Source organism: Rhodnius prolixus, unplaced genomic scaffold (genome assembly GCF_049639745.1).
Source record: "Rhodnius prolixus isolate KJV_2025 unplaced genomic scaffold, Rpr scaffold_3, whole genome shotgun sequence".
NCBI lineage: Eukaryota > Metazoa > Arthropoda > Insecta > Hemiptera > Reduviidae > Rhodnius > Rhodnius prolixus.
The window spans coordinates 51099468-51123859 of record NW_027411603.1 but is presented as its reverse complement, the minus strand read 5'-3'; the positions used below and the strand labels follow the sequence as shown (position 1 = coordinate 51123859).

General features: G+C 35.1%; 2 protein-coding genes and 1 long non-coding RNA gene across 6 annotated transcripts in view; 2 read left to right on the top strand and 1 right to left on the bottom strand.

The window, feature by feature from the left end:
• Nucleotides 1–6: 6 nt before the first annotated feature.
• LOC141452275 (uncharacterized) overlaps nucleotides 7–24392 on the bottom strand; it is a 29728-nt gene continuing 5342 nt past the window's right edge. For 2 of the 3 annotated variants that reach the window (XR_012457307.1, XR_012457305.1), the window contains exons 2-6: nucleotides 24046–24167; nucleotides 15805–15872; nucleotides 15573–15660; nucleotides 5470–5658; nucleotides 464–922 (exon numbers count right to left, since the gene is read on the bottom strand). This is a non-coding gene — a long non-coding RNA (uncharacterized lncRNA). Of the gene's footprint in view, nucleotides 174–463; nucleotides 923–5469; nucleotides 5659–15572; nucleotides 15661–15804; nucleotides 15873–24045; nucleotides 24168–24392 lie in introns of those variants that run through there. The other variant, XR_012457306.1, reaches the window with a different exon arrangement.
• On the top strand, nucleotides 2686–5897 carry LOC141452272 (general odorant-binding protein 19d-like; the record flags this gene model as incomplete). Of its 2 annotated transcripts, XM_074124246.1 has the most annotated exon segments (6): nucleotides 2686–2740; nucleotides 3321–3346; nucleotides 3429–3464; nucleotides 3552–3666; nucleotides 4638–4699; nucleotides 5739–5897. In XM_074124246.1, coding segments are annotated over 6 exon segments (321 nt in total), but the record flags the coding sequence as incomplete, so codon positions are not given.
• LOC141452270 (uncharacterized) lies at nucleotides 6717–12026 on the top strand. Its single transcript, XM_074124244.1, has 7 exons — nucleotides 6717–6877; nucleotides 8647–8740; nucleotides 8869–8900; nucleotides 10062–10097; nucleotides 10190–10307; nucleotides 10418–10479; nucleotides 11878–12026. Exons 1-7 carry the CDS (start codon nucleotides 6830–6832, stop codon nucleotides 11911–11913), a joined length of 426 nt encoding a protein of 141 aa, XP_073980345.1. The 5' UTR covers nucleotides 6717–6829; the 3' UTR covers nucleotides 11914–12026.

The window sequence follows — 24392 nt, the reverse complement described above, 5'->3', positions numbered from 1 at the left end:
GTAGCCATTTCAGTGAATTAAACACAATTTAACGTCTTCAGTTTGACTTTTACATTTTCTATTTTCCTTCATAAAAGGTAGTATACTAATCTTGCAGATTTTCCATTCTTGAGTCCTCAACCTGTAATGCCAGTTTTAATGGTGCCCATGAGTTAGGCCTTGTATCTGTCTGTCTGAAAAATTTTTATGAAATACATAACTATCTTAACTTAAAAAATGGAAAAGAAAATCATAGAAAATGACCAAATTTGATCTTTGATTTAGTTGCCATCAAGGATTTTGATCCAAAAAAGCCAACGGAAGTGTCTATTAACTAGAGTTTTTTCTATTTATTCACAACATAGAACACTTTGACCCCGAAACCGTCTCCAAATAAAGAAACAGGCCACGCCTAGGCGGACTTCAATTGTGTTTCAAAACAACTTTCTTATTTACACAATGAATGAACAAATCTATTGTGTAACTCTCAAACTAGACACGTACTGGATTTGAATTCTCATAGCAAACATAACAAAAAAATAAAATGAAATAAAAAAAAAATGGGCATTTTACTAAATGTTAATAACGCTCAGTTTCTCAAATCTAGAATCTTGTTTTTTTTCGAATTCATGACAGTTTATTTTTTTAACCTGATCTGAAATATGGCCAATAAAACTATGTGAATGTTAGTTTTACCTGTTTAAAGTATGGCTGAGGAGATTTCAAAGAAGTGGGGAATATTGTCGGATAGTTAAGGACCTGCGCTCTTGAAAAAACTTATTTTGTAGTTCCCAACAGGAACGGTCTTATGGGCTTGCTCAGAGCAGTAACATGAACCTCTCCTCTGGGTTTCTGGATATCCCAGGGATAGAGGAAACCATCCAGAGAGCAGAAGATTAAATCCCGCAGGACTCCTGGCCAGGTGTTTCATTCAAAACCGCACCTAAATTGAAGCAAAATATTATTTAAATAAAAACCAAATCTATGTGTACATACGAATTTCAGAATACTCAAGGCGCTGACTAATGGGAACATTTTGAGTAATACTTTAAAATACCCAAAACCAAATTTTCAAAGAAAATCATCCAAAGAATTCAAAAAGAATTTCTTTAATTTAAAGAACTTAATTAAAGACATAATTTTTTTGAATAGGTAGTTTCTATTCTAACTACGAGGGTCGTTTGAAAAGTCCGTACAAAGTCAGAGAGATAGCACCACTGGCGCGTATCGAGGTTATGTTTAGTTAGTAGCATCTCTTGGAAGAACACACACCAAGTTTCAGCCAGATCGGTCTATTTCTTTGTGTTTGGCATTCGTTTGAATCGAGGAAGTCGAGTGATTTTCAAAAAATGGACGAAAAAGAATTTCGTGTGTTGATTAAACACTACTTTATGAAAGGCAAAACGCCTCAGGAGACTAAAGAGAAGCTTGATAAACATTATGGTGACTCTGCACCTTCAATTAGAACAGTTTATAAGTGGTTTCAAAATTTTCGGAGTGGCCATATGGGCACAAGTGACGCTGAACGTTCTGGACGCCCTGTTCAGGTTACTACTCCAGAAATCATTGATAAAATCTATGATATGGTGATGGATGACAGAAGAGTGAAGGTGTGCGAGATTGCTAGTGCTGTGGGCATCTCGAATGAACGGGTACATAATATTTTGCATCAACATTTGGACATGACAAAGCTATCCGCAAGATGGGTGCCGCGATTGCTCACGCTTGACCAAAAACGAAATCGTGTGAAGTGTTTCAAGGACGGTTTGCAGCTGTTCCAGAAGAATCCGCAGGACTTTAAGCGTCGTTTCGTCACTGTGCATGAAACATGGATACATCACTACACTCCTGAGACCAAAGAACAATCTAAACAATGGGTTACCAAGGGGGAATCTGCGCCAAAAAAGGCGAAGACCGTTCCTTCGGCCGGAAAGATTATGGCGACTGTCTTTTGGGATTCGCAAGGAATAATCCTCATCGACTACCTGGAAAAGGGTAAAACTATTACAGGTGCATATTATTCATCGTTATTGGACCGTTTGAAAACCGAGCTGCAAGAAAAACGCCCACGATTGGCCCACAAAAAAGTCCTTTTCCATCATGACAACGCACCAGCTCACACCTCAGCAGTTGTGGTCGCAAAATTAATGGAAATAGGGTTTCAACTCGTTTCACATCCCCCCTATTCTCCAGACTTGGCTCCCTCGGACTACTATTTGTTCCCCAATATGAAGAAATGGCTGGCGGGAAAAAGATTTTATTCAAACGAGGAGGTGATTGCAGAAACGAATGGCTATTTTTCAGACTTGGACAAATCCTATTATTCGGAAGGGATCAACAAACTAGAGCAGCGTTGGACGAAGTGTATAAGCCTAAAAGGAGACTATGTTGGAAAATAAAAAAGGTTTACCCCAAAAAATTAAGTAGTTTTTATTTTTGCACGCACTTTTCAAACGACCCTCGTATTTCGACTAGCTCACACAATTCCTTCTAAAGTATGAATTTTCTGTGTTTGCCTGTAATTTATTATTTATATTTAGTTGTGTATATAAAGCCAACATTGTTAAGGCCACTTTTTATAATTTTTGACTATTTTTAATGCTATTTAATGTTAGTAGTTATTAGTTATTATCTTACTTCTTACACGAAGCTTTCTACCGAAACTGACCTGATGCTGGTTAGTAATTGAAACCATTTTTTACCCAGATACTTGGTAACGAGGAAGAATGCATGAGAAAACACAATGTAACCGGAAGATTTGGTAGGTGAAACAATTTAGTTTAAATTTTATGCAATCAATAAGTACACCCATTTTGTTTCTAAGTAGGGTGCAAGTCAGATGAATAGGGTTCAAAAATTCAACTGTGAACATCCAAAAAAATTTTTTTTTTTAGAGTTAGGAGTCTCGTAGTAAGTTAGAATTTAGTAAAAATGTCAGGAATAGCACTTTAGAGGATTGCTACACCATCCTCTCCACGACACCGAGACCAAAACTGCTGGAAGATTAATTTTTTTCTTTGTGGTACAAAACACTTGCTACTTTCGAAAAGAAATTTTGCTGGATAAGTGCCAAAAAAAAAAAAAAAGAATAAAAACAGCAGCTGGATTCGAACTCGGGACCTGCGCGAACCGAAATCCAGTATTCGCTAACGATTGAACTCGTAATCCCTCGTATGAAATAAGTATATTTTTAAATTTTCGAGTTTATATAAATGCAGATGTTAGAACATCGAGAATTGGAGTAAAATGAAGTAGTATACATTCACGACAGATTTTCTGTTCTTTGTTTTTTAAATTAATTTTCAATATTTCGTCCATTATTATTATTTTTCTACTTTCAGCGGAAGATGAGGAAAGAGAAGACAAGGTTAGCTAATTGGTTTCCTATTTACATTGTTCAATTTTTATTCAAATGTTTTAATAAACTAATTGTTTTTCCATGATTTCAGTGCTTCTTGGCATGTTTCATGAAGGAGCAGCAAATCGTAAGTAATGATCGTATTTTCAGTGCTAATTTATTATTGAGAGAAAAAGATTTTGACTTAATAATAATAATAAAAAAATCCTGAAAGATGAATGAAGAAGGACACATGATTAAGGAGAAAATGCTGGAGTATTTTGAAAAAGTGGAAGGAGATCACCCTCACGAGGAATGCAGGGAGGCTGTGATCCATTGTGTGGATTCTGGTAAGCACTTCCGGCAATCAAATCCGGCCATTAACAGTGTGCGCATATATTCTTATTGCTATAAACGGTTACTGTGCAAAATGCAGCAGAATAGGTTGTGGAGACCGCTTATTGTACTACTTCACAGGTTCTCTCTGACAGTTCTAGAAAGAGAAGTAAGAGCTATCTCTCCTCTAACGCCCTCCCTGAAATTCTGAAGAAACTCCTCGCCCCCCCCCACCACGAAATAAAGACGGAGGATTCCGTATTCCTCCCAGTAATACCTGGTTTTTCAGGAAGTTACAGGTAGTACGGGAAATCCAAAGTTCGGTTTCGACCACAATCATGCACGAAAACCAGATATCTTAAATCATTCATTACCAAAAACGTTTTGTACATATTCTATGGAACAATGTTTAATAATTACTAATACGTGCGAAGGGAGGGGGTAAATTGCAGACGACATGGAACACTGCTCATGCGTGGTAAAAAAAAAAAAAAAAATGTCGGTCTTTAATGAGGTCTAATATTAACTATGGAAAGAATAACATGAATCATTGTCAAAACGGATGGGATATTTATTGCAAATTCAGGGCTGCCAACAATAACTGGGAAAATAATCTCTCACAAAAGGAATCTTTCCTCTCTGATCACTAACAAGGTCACTCACATGTCTTGAGGATAGCAAAAAAAAAAAAAAAAGATATTGTATTAAATCTCTAGATACTCAGTAGGGTGTCTCTGTACTCTTTCCATTCAGTTAAACTGAAATCTGTCCAAGCAGAACCATTAACTGAGTCTTACGATTTACGTTTACGTCACCTCCTCGTTCGTAGCAGTCTTCAAGCGATACTGTCGAGTTAATTGCCTCCTCTAGGTTACCCTTTGTTATTTTATGCTCATAGATACAGATCATATTATCAAACTCCCTTCCTCCGCATCAAGAATAATCTTAGTGATTCCTTAATATTTTGTTTCTCCTTTTATTCCAGTGGAAAAGGAAACGGATGACTGCGAAACTGCGTATAAATTTGATGTATGCGTTAATGAAAAGGTAAGGACACTAATAAACCTAGTCTAAATATAGCTGGGGGGATTCGAGGTAAGAAGATTGACGTAGGACGCTGGCGTGGTGCCCAGAACAGATCTCAGATCACTATATATTTTCCAAAATCGTCAAGAGTTAAGCTTGACGAGTGAATCAGACCTCTTTGATAACCAAAATCGTATTAGATGAATAGCAAACTAAGAGGAGTGGTTCCTTAACTTCCAAAACGCTTATGGTTTAAAGGGTATGCGATTAGTAAGCATACAGTGACTGTTACAAGTAGATAAGTTTTGAACCATGCTAATTGTGGATCGTGTCTGTACACAAAATGGGGTCAGAGAATGTCACCTAATGGTAGCAAATGTGTAGAAAACCACAAACAACCTGGGGCCCTTTTCTGGTATGAAGATATTCTACTTTCTAACAACATCCTGGTGTTACAGAGGCTCTGCTTGAATTCTTCAGCAACTACGGAGTGTGTAGCATTAACTAAAAGGTATGCTTTTAGCGAGAGTGCAAGTTTAGATTAGATTATTTCATTGTATGCAGGTCTGTTACATGCTACACTTAGCAGACCACCTCACTTAGTAAGTTGTACGACTATGTTCGATGTTGAATGAGAGATTAGGAAGAGTGTGTAACGGAAGTAGGAGAACCTGAGTCTTTAAGAGCCTAAGTTATAGAGCACCAGACTCTGCTGAGATTGGCTCAATGACTCCACAAGTCTGTTTCCACAAAACCAAAATCTCCCTTCTTAGCCCCACTATGTTACTTACCCCCTTAGGTAGTTCATCGAGTGATCTGCAAAATGAAACTTCTTTCTTCCAAGCAGTGAAGAATACTGTGAACCAACTGTCCCTACAGTTCATTGCTAAGAGATTTGGCTGACCTTGGCATGGAGACCATGAACTTAAAAACCTAATGATGCCAGGAGGTTGTTAATGACAGCCAACTCCCAACTGGTCCTGGATGAACAGATATTTGAAATTAATTATAACTCTTACTTAATCCTCAGGGAGGTAATTTTTTGTTTTGTAATTTCCAGGAAACGAATTGTGCCTTGGATGAATAGAGCAAAAAGGAACCATTGTATGCTGAGGTTGTTTTAAAAAAAATAAAGCCAACAGTTGAAATTACCAAAATTACCTAAATTGTAATTGATTCAGTAAGATATAATGAATAAAACGCACTTCTTAAACAAAAATTTATTCTAGCAATTAAATTCTTATAGCAAATTAAGAAGACTGATCTTTTCAAGAAAGATTTTCATCTCAAATTTGAGTTACGATGAACGCAAACCTTCATACAAACAGAGAGAGGGGACCGAGATCAAATTTCCTGTACTCAGGAGATCCTAAAAACGAATGGTGAGAGCCCCCCCCCCAACAAAAAGAAAATCTTAACGATTACAATGCTAATCGATAAGGTAAAACTAGGCCAAAAAGGGATCGATAGTTTAAATCGCTTAGTTTTTCATCAAGTTTGGCGAACAATTCATTGCATAAACAAATTGCCAAATAGAAAAGGCTTTCAGGAAGAGAAACAGGAAGGAAGCATTGCTTCACTTCCCTTCCAAATTATTTTAATAGCAGTTTTCAAGGCTTTACGCGAAAGCCGATCTCAATAAGCACAATAAATTCATTGGGTTTTCATTAATCAAAAATTGTTAATTACTTTTAAAATTATTTTTTCTTCAATTAGTCAAAAGAGAGACTTTTATAAAATTCGAAAAATGAAAAACCATTTTCTTTTAATTACCTCTTTAAATTTTATTTCTCAACAAAAGTTAACAATGTCCTTAAAAAAAAGGCTAAAATATAAACAATTCTCACAATAACTCTAATTACTTGCTTTACGAATGGAATAATTTTATATTAATAGTCCAGAGATACATTATTGTCAAATTTTATGTTATTGTGTCATAACAATTTGCAGATGAAATGACAGACAGACAATCCTGCAACATATTATCCCCACTATTATTATTTTAATTTTTTTATTTAGAGTAGAAAAAGAAAACCGTTGCTATTAGCAACAAAATTTAGCAGATCTGTCCTTGTGTGGTGTTGTATATATACAATTAGCCATTCAAATATACACCAGCGGATTGTGGCAAGTATTCAAGCGTATGTCAGAATGAAAGCTTTACTTCTGATTGTATTTATGTCAGTCTCCATCAATAAGGTAAGAAATTTACTAGAAAAAGAGTCAATTAACACGCAAAAACGTTTTGGTCACTTATCTTTTTCTATTTAGTCAACGGCAGTTGGTATTATTTTCAAATTTATTGAGGGCGTAGCAAAAGTTTTTCACCTTAATTAATTTTTTTAGCCAGACTTCTGCCTAAAATTTTCACGATTTAAAATCTAAATTTTCTTCAAAGTCCGAATGTTTTAAAGAATTTAATTCGTGGTAACTTGAAGAGTGTATTAAACGATACTAACACTTTGAGTGTAGAAAAAGAAAACCGTTGCTATAGCAACAAAATATAACAGATCTAAAATTCGAGCTAAAAGCTTGTTACTAGGGCCCAATAAAAATAATGTTTTGGTAAAACATACTTTTTTGTTTGTACGAGGGTCGTTTGAAAAGTCCGTGCAAAGTCAGAGAGATAGCACTACTGGCGCGTATCGAGGTTATGTTTAGTTAGTAACATCTCTTGGAAGAAAACACACCAAGTTTCAGCCAGATCGGTCTATTTCTTTGTGTTTGGCATTCGTTTGAATCGAGGAAGTCGAGTGATTTTCAAAAAATGGACGAAAAAGAATTTCGTGTGTTGATTAAACACTACTTTATGAAAGGCAAAATGCCTCAGGAGACTAAAGAGAAGCTTGATAAACATTATGGTGACTCTGCACCTTCGATTAGAACAGTTTATAAGTGGTTTCAAAATTTTCGGAGTGGCCATATGGGCACAAGTGACGCTGAACGTTCTGGACGCCCTGTTGAGGTTACTACTCCAGAAATCATTGATAAAATCCACGATATGGTGATGGATGACAGAAGAGTGAAGGTGCGTGAGATTGCTAGTGCTGTGAGCATCTCGAATGAACGGGTACATAATATTTTGCATCAACATTTGGACATGACAAAGCTATCCGCAAGATGGGTGCCGCGATTGCTCACGCTTGACCAAAAACGAAATCGTGTGAAGTGTTGCAAGGACGGTTTGCAGCTGTTCCAGAAGAATCCGCAGGACTTTAAGCGTCGTTTCGTCACTGTGCATGAAACATGGATACATCACTACACTCCTGAGACCAAAGAACAATCTAAACAATGGGTTACCAAGGGGGAATCTGCGCCCAAAAAGGCGAAGACCGTTCCTTCGGCCGGAAAGATGATGCCGACTGTCTTTTGGGATTCGCAAGGAATAATCCTCACCGACTATCTGGAAAAGGGTAAAACTATTACAGGTGCATATTATTCATCGTTATTGGATCGTTTGAAAACCGAGCTGCAAGAAAAACGCCCACGATTGGCCCACAAAAAAGTCCTTTTCCACCACGACAACGCACCAGCTCACACCTCAGCAGTTGTGGTCGCAAAATTAATGGAAATAGGGTTCCAACTCGTTTCACAGCCCCCCCTATTCTCCAGACTTGGCTCTCTCGGACTACTATTTGTTCCCCAATATGAAGAAATGGCTGGCGGGAAAAAGATTTTATTCAAACGAGGAGGTGATTGCAGAAACGAATGGCTATTTTTCAGACTTGGACAAATCCTATTATTCGGAAGGGATCAACAAACTAGAGCAGCGTTGGACGAAGTGTATAAGCCTAAAAGGAGACTATGTTGAAGAATAAAAAAGGTTTACCCCAAAAAATTAAGTAGTTTTTATTTTTGCACGGACTTTTCAAACGACCCTCGTATAAAAAATATTCTACCGAATACTGCCCCTTAAAATGATACAACAAAACAAACTTTCCTAACAGCTGAAAAAATTAATTTTACAGATTATCTGTGAAAATGCTACTGAATCTGATGAAGCAGATCCAGAAACTGTGCAATACCTTACGTGTATTCAAAAATACAATCTAACTGGCACAGGTAAAAATAAAAGAGAGGTTAATTAATTGTTAATATCTACCAAATATAATTTTTAACAGCTGATTTGTGCAAATTCAATCGCTAAACGTTTCTTTTTTCAATTCATCATTTTTTTTTACATTTCACAGAGGTTGCAACAAAAGGAAGTTATGCAGAAAAAGTAAGTTTTTAAAGATGAAAAATAAAGCAGTAAGTAGTTATTTTTTTGCACTTTTTCTCGTAAAGTAATCGCCTAGTTGTTTCAGAGGGGAGCTTAACGTCCAGGTACCAATTAGGTGTCCTAGGCGGGGCCGAAAGCTCATACTTTACTATAAACAATTTTTTTTTCTAACAAATAAAAAGTAGTCATGCGCAAGATTCGAACTGGGGATCTCCAACTTACAAAGCCACGCTTCACAACTAATATTACACACACATCCGCCCATTTATCTCGTTATTTAACTTAAATTATTTTAAAATTAACTGGGAAAAATGAGACCCCAAGATTTGGGATACGAAGAGATCTTGTAATACCACGGTTTTATTTTAAGCAGACACGCTTTTGTCTACCACGTTTGGCGCAAAAAAAAAAAATAGTAAAATGTTGAAAATGCAGTGCTGGACAATATCATCGACTTTTAATCGATCGCTATAGCATGTCTATTCCTGCAGGTTTCAGATTTTTCAACTTCAGGGGTATCACTGGGGTGTGGTGAATTCTATTTTCACCGACAAGCTACACTGTGAGTCGAAGTGTGAACTCCAAGAGTTAGCTGGTGTAGTGTGTGACATAACTTAAAATTTAAAGTGAAATTCTTAACCCTAAACTGATAAAATTAACCTCTGATAATGGATGAAAATCCAAAACAAGATATAAAAGGGAAAACCAGGCACCCTAAAGAGAAATAATGAATTTCTAACTAAAGCATTAACAAAAAACATACCAATGTTTCACTTAAATGTGGTAGATCTCCAAATATGCGACTAGCGTACCAAGTTTTTTAATAAAGGGGGGGCCGTTTTCGAGGAAAACACTGAAAAATAAAAACTATGCAGTAAAGAAGTACCAAAAAGCACCAATATTGGAATGTAATAGAATAATTCTTCATTATAATATAAATATGAACGGAAAAAAATTAAATTCACCAAGTGTCAATGTATAAAACATTGTAACCTTCCTAACAAATGCTAGTAAGAAAGGTTAAGATACCAATAGTGTTACTACAAATATGTAGGTATTATAGGTTTTATCTAAAAGCTTATTGTCATGCCAGTGTATCAGTGCATTTTCAATCAATGTAATTATAATTATTTACTATTTACCTGTATTTTACGATTACAGTGTGGTCACGCATGCGCAATGAAAGCTAAAGGTATGGTAAGTAGCAAAGCAAAAAACTGTAATTATTTGAAATAAAATTTCTGTGAATTTATCAACATAAATAAAAGTACCTCTATTATTTTACGTAGTTGTCAGATGATGGTGAATTCATTAAAGATCGGATGTTATTGCAAGGTTTTCCGCCGAACATGACTTACGTAGAAATGACTAGAATGCAAATGGCCATAGAAATGTGTGCAAGGCAAGGTAATTTTTTGGTTACATTCTTAGTAGTATGGATGTGCGACATTCTTTGATTTTCAAATGTGAAAAAATTAATTTTAATTATTTTAAACTGTCACGTAACCAAAATGTAGTGACACAAGAGGAGGATGAATGTGAAAAAGTTTCCGCACTGATGGATTGCTTGCATACTAAGGTAAGTTCTAAAGAAATTATTTTGTCTTATACAGTAAAAGCTCCTTATTCGCGCTTCCTTCATTCGCGTTTTCACTATTCGCGGATTAAAAAAATGTGACCCAATTCCTATATTCGCGGAAGTACACTATGATAATAAAAGGATTCCAATAGGTATCCAACCCAATATCCTTTGTAAATGCCGTCAAATGGACTAATAAAAAAAGTAAAATAGATCTTAGTATTACAACTTTGCCTAAAGTATGTTGTTAAATGATATCGCCGAGGACTTTGACATAAGACGCCTTCGTCGCGATCGGTGTTTTTAAGAATGTAAACGCACAGAATGAAAACAATTGTTCGTGATCCAGCAATAGAAAAAATGGAAGTGGCGTTGTCATTATGGATCGAAGACCGCATCCAAAAAAAGGGTGCCCCTGAGTGGTCCAATGGTCCGGGAGAAGGCAAAGTATCTTTACGGTCATTTTAAAGAACCTGATGGTAGTTGTAGTGGCAAGTTCAAACTTTGACTGCAAACAAAAGCTTTTAAAAACTGCCAAGCAAGAGAAAATTACAAAATTCTTCAAACCATTGCCTAAGCCTTAAGATAATTAATCAAAATGTTCAAAAACTTCAATTAAATTGATTTTTCTATATATTAGGTTTTTTTTATTTTGTCACCTAGGAACGTATCCCCTACAATCCCATATAAATTACCATTCCGTATTCACGGTTTCTGTATTCGCGGCATATTTATGGAACATATACCCCGCGAATAAAGAGCTTTTACTGTATTAGTAATGAGATCTGAGATCAAAGAGAATGGGAGATGCGACCTCTAGTATTTTTCCCAGAATTAGTGTGAATGGACTTAAGTTTGTCCGAGCTGTGGGAACGTATAGACTTCTTATTGCTGACTTGGGATGGCTCGATCTATCCAAAGAAATGACCAGTAAATACTGAGACGTAAGAGGTTTTGTGAATTGAAGGATGACAGTTTCAACAATGCATTTTTGATTGTAAACGTAAAACATCTAGTAGCGGTGTTCATTTTTATTGAAAATATTTTCATTCACGGAAATTACCCGTGATCGGAATTCGTCTGGCCACGCGAGTAGAGTAGAATCTCGAGCGACTCGAAGTTTGGCAAACCAAACGCCGTAGGAACAAGACCCTCGTGTGCTTTGAAACGCAACACTCTTAAGAGCCCCAATTAGACCTTTTGTTCAGTTTAAAAATGATTCACTGCGTATTTTTGTGCTTTCCAAAAGATTTGTAGATTTTTAGATCGAAAAGGGAGTGGCTAAATGTAGATTAAAAACCAATATTTTATTGTCTGAAATAAACAATATTTCAGACGCAAGGAACCAGCACATTGTAGGCAATAATCACAATCTCATTATGTTCTAAATTGTTACAGATGAAGGACCCCAGAAATCTCCGAAAGGTGAAGTAGTCTAATTAAACTCGTGCCCACTTTAAACAAGTTTAGAATAACTCTTATATGTTTTGTAAAATAATAATTTGTAAATAGATATATCTATGTAGAATAAATATTTTATCGAAGTAGTATGAAATTATGTACAAACAAAGTACTTGGTAATGGGTATTATCTACAGATAGCGCGCTAGTACATAAAAGTTTCAGCATGTTCTGGATTTACATAATTTAGAGTGCATAAAAGGAGGCGATCATCATTTTGAAAGCTCATCTAAGAGAAATACCCAGTGCAGTGAACCCATTGTTTTATTCTATTCCAACCAGAAATTTCAGCAACACATTTAAACCACCTTTATAATACATAAACCAGAAACCTGCTGAAATGGTGTCACTTTATGGAGCACTAACCTTCCACCCAGGAAATGGCCAAAAGTTGTTGAAATACAAGTTATAACTGTAAACACTGAAACTGTAGACCACGATTTACAGAAAATTTTAAAGAATAAGATCTCCAATAGAGTGGTAACTCCAGATGTGGGGATCTAATATCTTCTGGTTGCACCAAAATCGAGAAAATATACTTACAGCTTCCTTTGATTTCTTGTATTCTTAATATTACGTTCACACACATGATCACATCATTTCGTAGAAACTAACTATTTGGTCTTTGGGGACCAAATAATGGTTATTTGGCAAAATTACAATATTTCGTTGGAGAAAGTTTTTAAAAAAATAAACAATTTGTAGGTTTTAAATTGCCCCACGCAGGAGCGCTAGTGAGCCGTATAGTAACACACTTCAAACACAAGATAGCGTGAAGTTGCATTTTTTCATGTTTTTTTTTTTACTTGGATTAAAATTAATTTAATAGTAGTTCGGGAAGGGAAGGGATTAGCTATGAGGTTAGCATACTGGACTCCCACGCGGAGGTCCCGGGTTCGAATCCAGCAGCTGACCCTTAGATTTTCTCTTCCTAGGAGCTTCTTACAGCTCACTGTCCGGTGATGGACAGTGTTGTCTGTAACGAGAGAACACTGTCCGGAGGCCGGCAGTGCACTGGAAAAGCTCCGGGCGCTAATGACCTCAGCTGTTGATGCGCAAAAAAAAAAAAAAAAAAAAAAAAAAAAAATAGTTCGGAACTGCGGCATCTGTGGTTTAAAGCACAAACCTCCGATGGGGCCAGAACTTATAATCTCAAATTCTATACTCCTTTCTATGTCACCAATCAAACCATTCACTGAGACTTAAAACATTACTTTCGTCATAAATTAAGCTTAAACCCGTTACTGGAAAATTTCATCTTAACTTGGAATCTCTTCACAATCTGCTGGTACAACAGCTTTCTTCCAAGAGATTTCTCTGACGATGAGTCTACAGATGGTGAAATATTGTTGGAGCGTTACCGGTGGGTAACTTCGCCACTCTGAGGGCAATGTGCACATTATATTCTAGCCCTGTTGCTTATTACGCAATAAATGCGATGATTATAAATAAATAAATGATAAATAATAATGGCATTCTCTTTCATGGTATTGGTATTAGCTAAAAATCAAAACAACTGTATTGAAAATATAATTATGCGAACTACAGGACGTTAAAATAAGAAGTAAGTCTTAAATTACAATCGACCCTGGCTCAAAGGACAGGACTATGAGAAAAATGATTATTAAGATTAAAAATTGGCTGAGATCGCATTTAGTTTGTGACTGACATTTGGACAGAGGTCTTCACCGCTATGGGCGAAGTGCAATGAAGAAGTTCTGAGACATCCCCTCGCTCCTCGAACAGAGATGCGTGGATGGTGTACCAAATTTAGAGTAAGTATCTGAGGGAGAAATTTCCATGAAAATTGCGAAAAATTAACTCATTCTTCAAACTCCTATCATCTCCTATAATCTTTTTTTTTTTTTTTTTTTTTTTTTTTTTTTTTTTTTTTCCAATGCCAAGTCATGATTGGCGTTTAGCCATTCGACTTCGAGCAGTCCAATATAAAATAGATTGATACTTATAGTTATCAGTCTGCCTAATTGGCAGTTGTTGAATGTCTAAAAGAGCTTGGCACTCATCTAGGTGAGAGCCAGTCATGCTCCCAACGCCACACAACACACAGGTAGGGCTGTTCACGACTCCAATTCGGGCAAGATGAGCCTGCAGGTAATCGTGTCCAGTGGCTAGTATGAAACAGGCAACTAATTCGTTTCTGGGGAGGTTATGGGGAATTCGTCCTCCCTGTTCAAGCAGAACCCTCCACTTTTTCCCTTCTGCCTGCCTTTCAAAACTCTCTATCGCCTCGGAGTTAAATTTATGACGTAGGAGTCTTTTCGTTGTCGCGTAATCCAGTGGAGCTTGCGGTTGATCTTTTAGCGATCCAGTTTTTGCAAGACGGTCTGCTTCTATATTCCTGATTACTACTATTATAGCACACACATAACATAACACTACAATAGCACATTAGAGAAAAGCTGTATCAATTTTCCCATCCCAGAAGTACCAAAGGCCCTGCTCCTAATTCTCTCAAAGGGGAAGGCTTGTCAATAGACCTACTTGTCTATTGTTCTATTTCTCTATTTTAGGAGAGTGAACCAATAAGCGAATGGTTCAGAGCAATGCGGAAATGGTTGGCCCAATCCAGCTGATAGATCTCCCCCCGCCCCAGAAAGTATGCAATAAAATGATATGAAGCTGTAGTATCTCAACAGATGTTACATCCTTGACTTTGCGCATTGTTACGCATTATTCTTTATTGTTCAGTTCAGTTTTTTTACCTTTATTTTTTTCTACAATGCTTTATTTAGTGAACGTATTTTAAGAGTTCTAAGACCAATAACTGGGTATGAATTTTGCTCAAGCGGCTGACTAGAAGAAGAGAATGGAAGAATGTACTGTTCTGCAAGTTTGTAGGATATTAAGAAGCATTGGAGGAGTTGCAAAGATTAATCCGTGGAAACCTGAAAGAACTGGGGGATGTTGAATTTCCCATGAAGAAAATCCATTTTGAAAATTTACAATTCACGAAATAACTACTTTTCATACGAGAGGGCAGAAAAATTCTAAACGACTGATAAAATTAAACCTAAAAAAATGCTGATTCCGTAGAATGAATTTTTCTAAATATTCCTCTAAATAAGAACGCAACGTCAACAGCCCGTTAAAACTAACGGCTTTTGCACGCGATCTTCTACAGAATTCCAACTTGTTTATCTACAGAGAGAAATGAAGATGAAACCAAATTATACAATGAAATTCATAAGATTTTTTTTAAAGAAACTTCTTAAATCTTTAGAAGTAATTAGAGGAAGTGGCAGCTAAGCCACTGCAATCTTGATACCAACTTCCTATTATCACTTTATGGGATATAACTTCATCAAGTTATGGTCAAAATCTGCCAAAAGTGAGTAAAAACTGAAAAAAAAAAAATGCAAAAAATTAGAACAACCTGCAGTCTTAATAGAACATATATGTCCGTTCATGAAACTTCGAAAATTTTAATAACTGTAAAAATGGAGATTATCTTTTCAAAATCTATAAACAGTTCAATAAAAATAGAACAATCTTACGCAAGTAAGAGGCAGTAAATGAATTGTAACACACCAAAATGGGCTGAGTTATTGTTACACTGTTATTATAATTGCAGACGACATGATGGAAAAAAAGATAGAGCATTAATATAATTACTTCACTGGAATCACTTCCTTTACGTCACCATCCAAGGTCTTACTTGTTTGAAAAGACTCGTTTTATTCAATATTTCTTCTTCTTTTTTCTAAAACAATAATTATGACGTAACTGTGGTGTGTGATAGCCGAGATTAAAAAACTAAATATGTCAGATAGGCACAAAGTTGCAATAACTTAGTAATAATTTTTATTTTTAATCAATACTATCTTTCTTAGTAAAGGCTACTTACGACTTGGTGTCTGATAATGGAAGTGTTGTCTTGTAACGAGAGAATACTGTTCTGAGACCGGCTGTGCACTGGAAAAAAGTTGAAAATAAAATTATTAATTTGAGAAAACTCTTCAATAGTAAACAACCTTCTGTCAACCTTGACGCAGAACAAAGCCGAGTCTCACTTATTAAGATATGTGTAATAATCTATGCCAGTATCTAAAATTGGAATTCACTGGTTTAAAGCTACTATTGTCTGTAAAGTGTAACAAACAGGGGAAGGTTACATAAAACCATTACTATAGGTAACCTTAAAAAATGTATACATATGTATCTTCTACGTTCATTTTGTAACGCCTTGTTTTCTTTTTTTATTAAGTTCATTTATTTTATGCAGAAGATTTAATCGGAAAAAAAAAGCTAAAAAAAATTGCCAGGGCTACAAATTTGGTAAAAATCCGATTAGTACGGCACTAATACGAAGTGTGATACATATCTCGGTATGCCCTAGGAAAACTGAGTTTACGTATTAAAACTGTCCGGTAGGACAGTTGTATAAGGGTTGATCATCAAAAACTGCACGAAAAAGCGTAACGTTGAAAAACACCCAACTTTGACAATTTTTTTCTCTTTTTCTATAAAAGATAAAATTCCCAAATTTTCTTTAAATTATAGGGCAAACCCTCCTTTATAACTGCAATTTTTTTGTAACAACCCATATCTAATAGGTTTCGAGAAAAAAGTTGCCAAAAATGAGCAAAAACGGCTTTTTCAAAAAATGTTCTTGTTCTTGTTCTTCTTCTTCTTCTTCTTCTTCTTCTTCTTGTTACCTTTTTTGTAAACAACGTAGCGCCTAAACGCGTGAACCGATTTTCATGAATGAGGTGTCATTCGATTCGGAATTTTATGTAGATGTGCCTTTTGGGGGTCTCGATCCTGTAAATTGAATGGGAGAGGAGTTAGCCCCCTTTATGTAAGGCCCCCTCCAAAATTATTATTACTAATTACTCTGTAAATCTTGGCCCGATTTTGATAAAATTTGGTAGGATGATAGGGTTAGGGCTCCCCTACGTAACATTAAAGCGACGATCTGCTCTTACACTATTAAGGGGAAGTATAGCAATCGTTGCAAATTATCGACACGTGAACCGATTTGCATGAATGAAGGGTCATTCGAATCGAAATTTTGTACAGATTTGCACTTTAAAAGTCTCGACGCCGTGCCTCATAAGGAGGGGAGTTTGCCCCCACCCAAATAAGGCCCTTTCTAAAACTATTATTACCAATATTTCTATAACGCTTAGTCCGATTTTGATAAAATTCAGCTCGAATAAGTGGTTAAAGCTCCTCTACGTTGCTGATGCTCTTGCACCTACTAAGAGGAAGTACTGCAATCATTTAAATTATCAATGAGTGAACCGATTTAAATCAATGAATTGTCGTTCGATTAAAAGATCTTTGCCTCTTTGCCTTTTAGGAAGAAGTACTGCAATCGTAGTTTATTTTTCTTACTCCTCTTAAAAGGAAGTACTGAAATCGCAGTTTAATTTTGCTATTTACGTACAAATACCTTCCTATGTTATTCAAAACGCTTTTTCAAAAAAATTGTTATTGAGGATGGTTTGAGGGAACGCAACTATAATCATTCTTTAAAAAGATCTCTCCATTGGTAGTTACGGTTCCGACTTAACACCTTATCAGATTATAATGATAGAATTGTTTATTCCAAATTTTAAAAAAATCTGTAAAGAAGATATGTAACTTTGTAAAATAAACAAAAAGGAAAATCTATCCAAAAGGTACAAAAATCTCCTTAACAAAAACTTACAGTTTAAAAAGTTAAGTATAAGAGTTGATTAAACGCCAAAAGGTACACAAATCAGCGAGTACCCAACATTTCATTAATACTTCATTAATAGTTAACTAATTCTACTGCATTAATTTTCATTAATAAGTTATTTTTTAGAATTTATTAGATGTCACAGACCCTTATGCTGGCCACTTCATTTATAATATTTTTTTGTTATAATTATGATAAATCACATAAATATGTACATGCATGTTAAAGTAGAAAAAGACAGAGTAGGCTACTGTCTTGAATTCGTCTTACCGAAATATTCGTGAGCACAAATAACACACAGTTAATAACAAGCAGATTATTCAACAACAATTATTCATTTCTCAATTGTAATTTAATTTAGTCCCCCTAATTTTACTTATAGTAAAATACTGGAATAATTAGCTGTCCTAAATATATGCATATCTTATTTACTTTATATTACATATATACAACATTGTGGGATGAATACCTAGATTGAGAATATAATTGAAGAAAACTATATTATTTGCGATAAAGCCAGATAATTATTACCTATTATTATAAACGTTTGACTACTTCATAAAATAACAATTACTTTAATCGAAGAATGAACTTAAACCGACGATTTTTATTTAAAAATAAAAATAAATAAATGAAATCATTGATGAATGTTGGTGTAAGCATTTTTTTTAAAAAGTTTTTGAATTTTCTAGCCTCATATTTTTTTTTTTTTCCAAAAAAGCATTGGAATTGTAGCAGTTTGTGGGTAAAAAAAAAAAAAAAAAAAAAAAAAAAAAAATCGTCTGAATTTTGAGGGTGCCACAGCAAAATTCGCGGTGAAATATACAACCCCCCCCCCCCCGGAAATCGTAGCAATAATTTCATAAATAATGCGTAGTCTTTAATTTAGAAGTGATTTATAAAAGTACAAATTTTTAGATTGAAAGGTACAGCCAGAAATATAATAATCGGATTACGACAAAGTCGTGAGAGTGTCCATTCTAGGCCGGTTTTTTAAAAAAATGACACCAAATAACATTTGGAATTCTGCAGACGAAAACATAAAACATCCTAGCAATTTACTTATTAGAAGAATAATAGTCTCTGCACATATTGTGAAAATTATTAAATCAACAATTATAAATTATTAAAACAGCATCTAAAAACTAATTTAAGTTCTATCAGTGAAACGCAATTAATTGTCTACATTAACTTCACAAATGAATGATCATTAAAAAAAAAAATCGATTATAAAGAACAGAAATATCACTTAGGGATTTCCATCATGGAAACGGCGAGATTATATAATACATTTATAGCGAGCGATCTATTTACATTGACATCACATCCATTAACATTGAGGCAGCAATCTAATAGGGGACTACAGCTATTATTATTTTGGCAATCATAGATAAGTTTCTGCAAGTACTGCTATCATCAGGAAAGTATCGGAGATTATGAGATGTGGAGGAATATTTTGGAAAAGAAAGGGTGTTTAACAGAAACTGTGTATCTAGTTCCAAGGCTTTGAGTCTAACTAAAACTATGGTCGAGGCTTGAGAATAGAAGTAAGAGAAAGTCGTGGGAGTTAGGGTCCTTGAGAATAGAAGTAAGAGAAAGTTGTGTTGAGTTAGGACCTTGAGAGTAGAAGTAAGAGAAAGTCGTGGGAGTTAGGGTCCTTGAGAATAGAAGTAAGAGAAAGTCGTGGGAGTTAGGGTCCTTGAGAATAGAAGTAAGAGAAAGTTGTGTTGAGTTAGGACCTCGAGAGTAGAAGTAAGAGAAAGTCGTGTTCAGTTAGTACCTCGAGAATAGAAGTAAGAGAAAGTCGTGTTCAGTTAGGACCTCGAGAATAGAAGTAAGAGAAAGTCGTGTTCAGTTAGGACCTCGAGAATAGAAGTAAGAGAAAGTCGTGTTCAGTTAGTACCTCGAGAATAGAAGTAAGAGAAAGTTGTGTTGAGTTAGGACCTCGAGAGTAGAAGTAAGAGAAAGTCGTGGGAGTTAGGGTCCTTGAGAATAGAAGTAAGAGAAAGTCGTGGGAGTTAGGGTCCTTGAGAATAGAAGTAAGAGAAAGTTGTGTTGAGTTAGGACCTCGAGAGTAGAAGTAAGAGAAAGCCGTGTTGAGTTAGAACTTCGAGAATAGAAGTAAGAGAAAGTTGTGTTCAGTTAGTACCTCGAGAATAGAAGTAAGAGAAAGTCGTGTTCAGTTAGTACCTCGAGAATAGAAGTAAGAGAAAGTCGTGTTCAGTTAGGACCTCGAGAATAGAAGTAAGAGAAAGTCGTGTTCAGTTAGGACCTCGAGAATAGAAGTAAGAGAAAGTCGTGTTCAGTTAGTACCTCGAGAATAGAAGTAAGAGAAAGTTGTGTTGAGTTAGGACCTCGAGAGTAGAAGTAAGAGAAAGTCGTGGGAGTTAGGGTCCTTGAAAATAGAAGTAAGAGAAAGTCGTGGGAGTTAGGGTCCTTGAGAATAGAAGTAAGAGAAAGTTGTGTTGAGTTAGGACCTCGAGAGTAGAAGTAAGAGAAAGCCGTGTTGAGTTAGGACTTCGAGAATAGAAGTAAGAGAAAGTTGTGTTCAGTTAGTACCTCGAGAATAGAAGTAAGAGAAAGTCGTGTTCAGTTAGTACCTCGAGAATAGAAGTAAGAGAAAGTCGTGTTCAGTTAGGACCTCGAGAATAGAAGTAAGAGAAAGTCGTGTTCAGTTAGTACCTCGAGAATAGAAGTAAGAGAAAGTCGTGTTCAGTTAGGACCTCGAGAATAGAAGTAAGAGAAAGTCGTGTTCAGTTAGTACCTCGAGAATAGAAGTAAGAGAAAGTCTTATGAGTGTGTACAGCAGAATTCATTTTGTTGTCAAGTCATACTACATTAGGAAAAACTCTTGAAGGTCAGAAAAAAAACATAATTACATATGAGAGAGCATGATTAAACTATAAGACTTTGCAGTCCAAGTAAAATATAATTGAAAGTAGTCTCCCAATTACATGTTTTCTTACCAAGGAGTAACGAGCCGTATAGAAGTCACTTCAGACAATTACTGTAAGAAAACTGACTAACATAAAGAGTTTCCTTCTGTTCTGTTTCTATCTCCTATTCCTTATTTTTAAGGAATTTTCCCTAAAAAATTATGTCTTTGTTTATTTACTGTAAATCCTGTTTTAAAATTGAGATCTTCCTTATTGAAATTTTATTATAATGAGAGATTGTCTGATAAAATTTTAACAAAACTATCTTTCAGTAGATGCAACATTTTCGTTTTTCACACAATTAAATTTTATTAATTGTGTCTCTAAAATTAATTATTTTAATCGTTTATAGCCGTTAATATGTTAATATGGCAAGGCTAAATGGCAGCGAAAATGGTTACGAAGTATCTTTTTCACCGAATCTGGATGATCAATGCAACTAAGTTAAAAGAAAAATCGTAGCAGCCATTTTTTAAAGAAAATCTTAAAAGAAAAACTGGAAAATCTATTTGGTGACTTCCGGTGACCGATTTTGACCGAAACTTTACTGTGACATCTTTTATTTAGCATCTTAAAAGCTAAATATACTTTTTCAGGAGACTTAGATGACCTCAAAACGGATATTTCACGTGAAAAGTCAAAATGAGAAATCTCTACTATTACGCCCTCTTACTGAGCGTAAGAGAAATTAAAGAATTATAAAATAAGCGTTAAGTTAAGTGCAACGATTGAAGGTCGGTTAGATATTCTCAGGGAATGATATTGCAATTTCAGTTTATTTATCTTCTCTTTTTTTGCAAATCACCCTTGCAATTATCTAAATATTCTTTTTCTTTTTTCTTAATTCTTGATTTTACGCAATGAAGGTTAAAAATTATATTTATCTATGAATCTTTTTCTGTACCACTTCCAAATAATAATGCATGCTATTAGGCTAGGCAAGATCTTTTTTGTTATTTTTTACAATTTCTTATTTGACACAAACTTTTATCTCTTAAGTTCTCAGTTTTCTTGGTTGGAGTCTGCGCAATAAAAGCAGGGCTGCTGTTTTGGAGCAGTTTACGTAAATCAATTTTCTTTTAAATTACAATTTTTACTAAAAAAGTAGTCGACTTCAATACTATTCTATCTACTTTAAAAGTACGATTTTCGAAAAAATACAGAATAGACTAAGCACTCTTAAAACCTATCCATGTCCGGTTTCCCATTTCCTCTAATTTGAAGTTTTGGTTATAAATTTAATTCTCATTAATACTAAATAGATTTAAGTCCCAATAGTGCTTTACAAAAAAACCCACACAAATAAGTATTCTTCATTAAACTTACCCGAGAATATTTAAGTTGCAGAACTACTTACGCATAATAAGTACACAACAAACTTAAGTATACAAAGGAAATCCTGCAAGAAAATACAAAATTTATTTAAAGAAAAAAAAAAAGGAAACTTTTAGCTGGCTAATGTTCAAAACCTTACTTGTCGATGGACGTACCTAAAAAAAACTACGTTAGCCAATTTGGACTTCCTGCAACTGTTCGTATTATAATCACACTGATTACCATAGACAGACACTGACCAATTTGGTTTTTTGGTCTCAAGAAATCTCAAAAAAGGGGATATGTCCAGAGAAATCAAAATATAGAAAATTTTACGAACGCTACACATTTTACATGGTAACATTCTAACAACCATAGATTAGATTAGATTAAACTAGGGCGGCCTTAAGGCCTACGCCACTGCGACCCCTTTGGATCTATTGTGGCTCCCCTCACTCTAAAGCTAGCCCTCCCAGACCTGTCCTTTTAATTAGACTCTTAATGCTGGAGAGCGACTCTTGGGTAAAGCTCACACAGGCCTTGGTTTTTCCTCCCCCGGAGAAGTAATATCCTTAGCCCAGACAAGCCCCTCACACTGACACAACACGTGCAGCGCCGTTTCCTCCTCTTCCTGACATAACCTGTAAAGGCTATCATCTGCCAGGCCCACGCAATGCATGTGTTTCCTGCGCCTGGAGCCTATGTAACAATCACATACAAGTAAATGGTGAGTCCTACCACAACTATTTTTGGTCCTAAAGAATGTATGGGCCAAATTTGTTTGAAAACAAGTCAATGGTGAAGGAGACAGTTAACAGTAGCACCTCTATAATGGTAACTGCTCCCAATTACATATGAGGTTATAAGTTTATAACCTCATAACTCTGACAACAGTTCAAACTTAAATATTTTTTTTTCTAACTCCAACTTTTAAAAACCTATTGAATTCTAACTTAATATCAACCAGATTGTAGTAAATCCAACATATTTCACCGAAATGACACATTACAAATAAACCTACCACCCCACACACTACAGCTATCCCTAGGAAAATCCGAATCTTCCCACATAAATAGTTCAAAGAAAAGCGTAGGAACATTTTCCAAGCAAAAGACGTGATATTTCCTATTGTGATTTTCTTTTTTTGGTGGCCCAAATTCCGGAATATCAACAAAAATTAATCCCAACCTTTTAATACACAAGATACAGATACAGTTCATTATACTGAAAACATACTTTTGAGGGAAGCCTACCCTTTATACCCTCTTTAAAAGTACCCAAAATTAAATATTACTGCAAACAAAATTTTTTGAATAAAAGTTGTAGTCTAACATGAGTACAATTTAAGGACGTCGTTTAATGGAAATCTTTAGAGTCAATTTCTTGGGAAATCTCAAAAGAATAAAAAAAAACATTCTTCAGCTGTTTTGGTACTTCTGGTTTAGGCTTCTTTTTTTTTATCGCTTGCAGTAACAACTACAGTAAATACTAAATCAAAATATAAATTTTCGGCTTCCTTGAAATTTTTGGTTCTCACCACCAAAACCACAAAAAACCTTCCATCTTTAGGGGGCTTTAAATCGTATATTTCCACTGAAAACTCGTCAATGAAATACAATAAAAAATCATTTGAATAACATTTGATTTGAGATGCATGACGTTAGCTTTTTATTATAATGTACATTATTGTTATTGGAAACGTGATGTCACAGTCCCTAGAACTCCCTACTAATGATCAATATACTATATAAAAAAAATAAATAAAAATAAGAAGTAAAAAAACAATTATAAGCTAAACGTTGCCCATGTCACGTTAATATAAATTACGCTGTTTTAGACCAACTTCTGCTCTGCACGTTACAAGAATCAAAAGCCTATGGCGACTGTACAGGAAATAATAGAAAACTAAAATAACACTGTTTTATCTCTTGGAAATATCATGCTAATAAATTTGACAGGCTTTCAGAAATATACTACTTGTTGGAAGCGAGAATTTGAAGGAGAGCTTAAAGAGCTCAACTAAAATAAACTTGCAAGTAAAAGTACCTTACATTAATATATAAGTAAAGAGAATAATTTAATATTAGAGTGATTAAAATTAAAGAAACACTTTAAAAAATGGTTTTTTTTTAAAAAAAAAAAGTACTGCAATTAATAACAAGATTATTACCTTTAAAGAAGACACGAACATTTAGCTGAAGAAGATGACACTAGAGATGAATGAATGAGGTTGAAAAAAGAATCAGATGATGTCTAAATGTGCTTCCGTGTTACACGTGCAATTTTTTTTTTCTGTAATAAAAAATAATAATTATAATAATAAACGAACAACCTATTAACTTTCATTAAAGACAAAAAGGAACTAGTTATTAAAATTTTGCATTGGGAGGGAGTGCACAAACAAAAAAATTAGCACAGCTAAGGTGATCGCCCCTTGTTAAAAAAACATTCTATATTGCCATACTAAATAATTACAATTATCTTCATAAATAGGGAAGAAAGAGCGGGAAGGGGGAA

Bases quoted from the DNA above. Each gene is read 5' to 3' on its own strand.
- LOC141452270 (XM_074124244.1), top strand. From the start codon at position 6,830: ATGAAAGCTTTACTTCTGATTGTATTTATGTCAGTCTCCATCAATAAG. The intron at 8,741-8,868 runs GTAAAAATAAAA...TACATTTCACAG, and splicing joins ATACAATCTAACTGGCACAG to AGGTTGCAACAAAAGGAAGT. The intron at 8,901-10,061 runs GTAAGTTTTTAA...TTACGATTACAG, and splicing joins AAGGAAGTTATGCAGAAAAA to TGTGGTCACGCATGCGCAAT.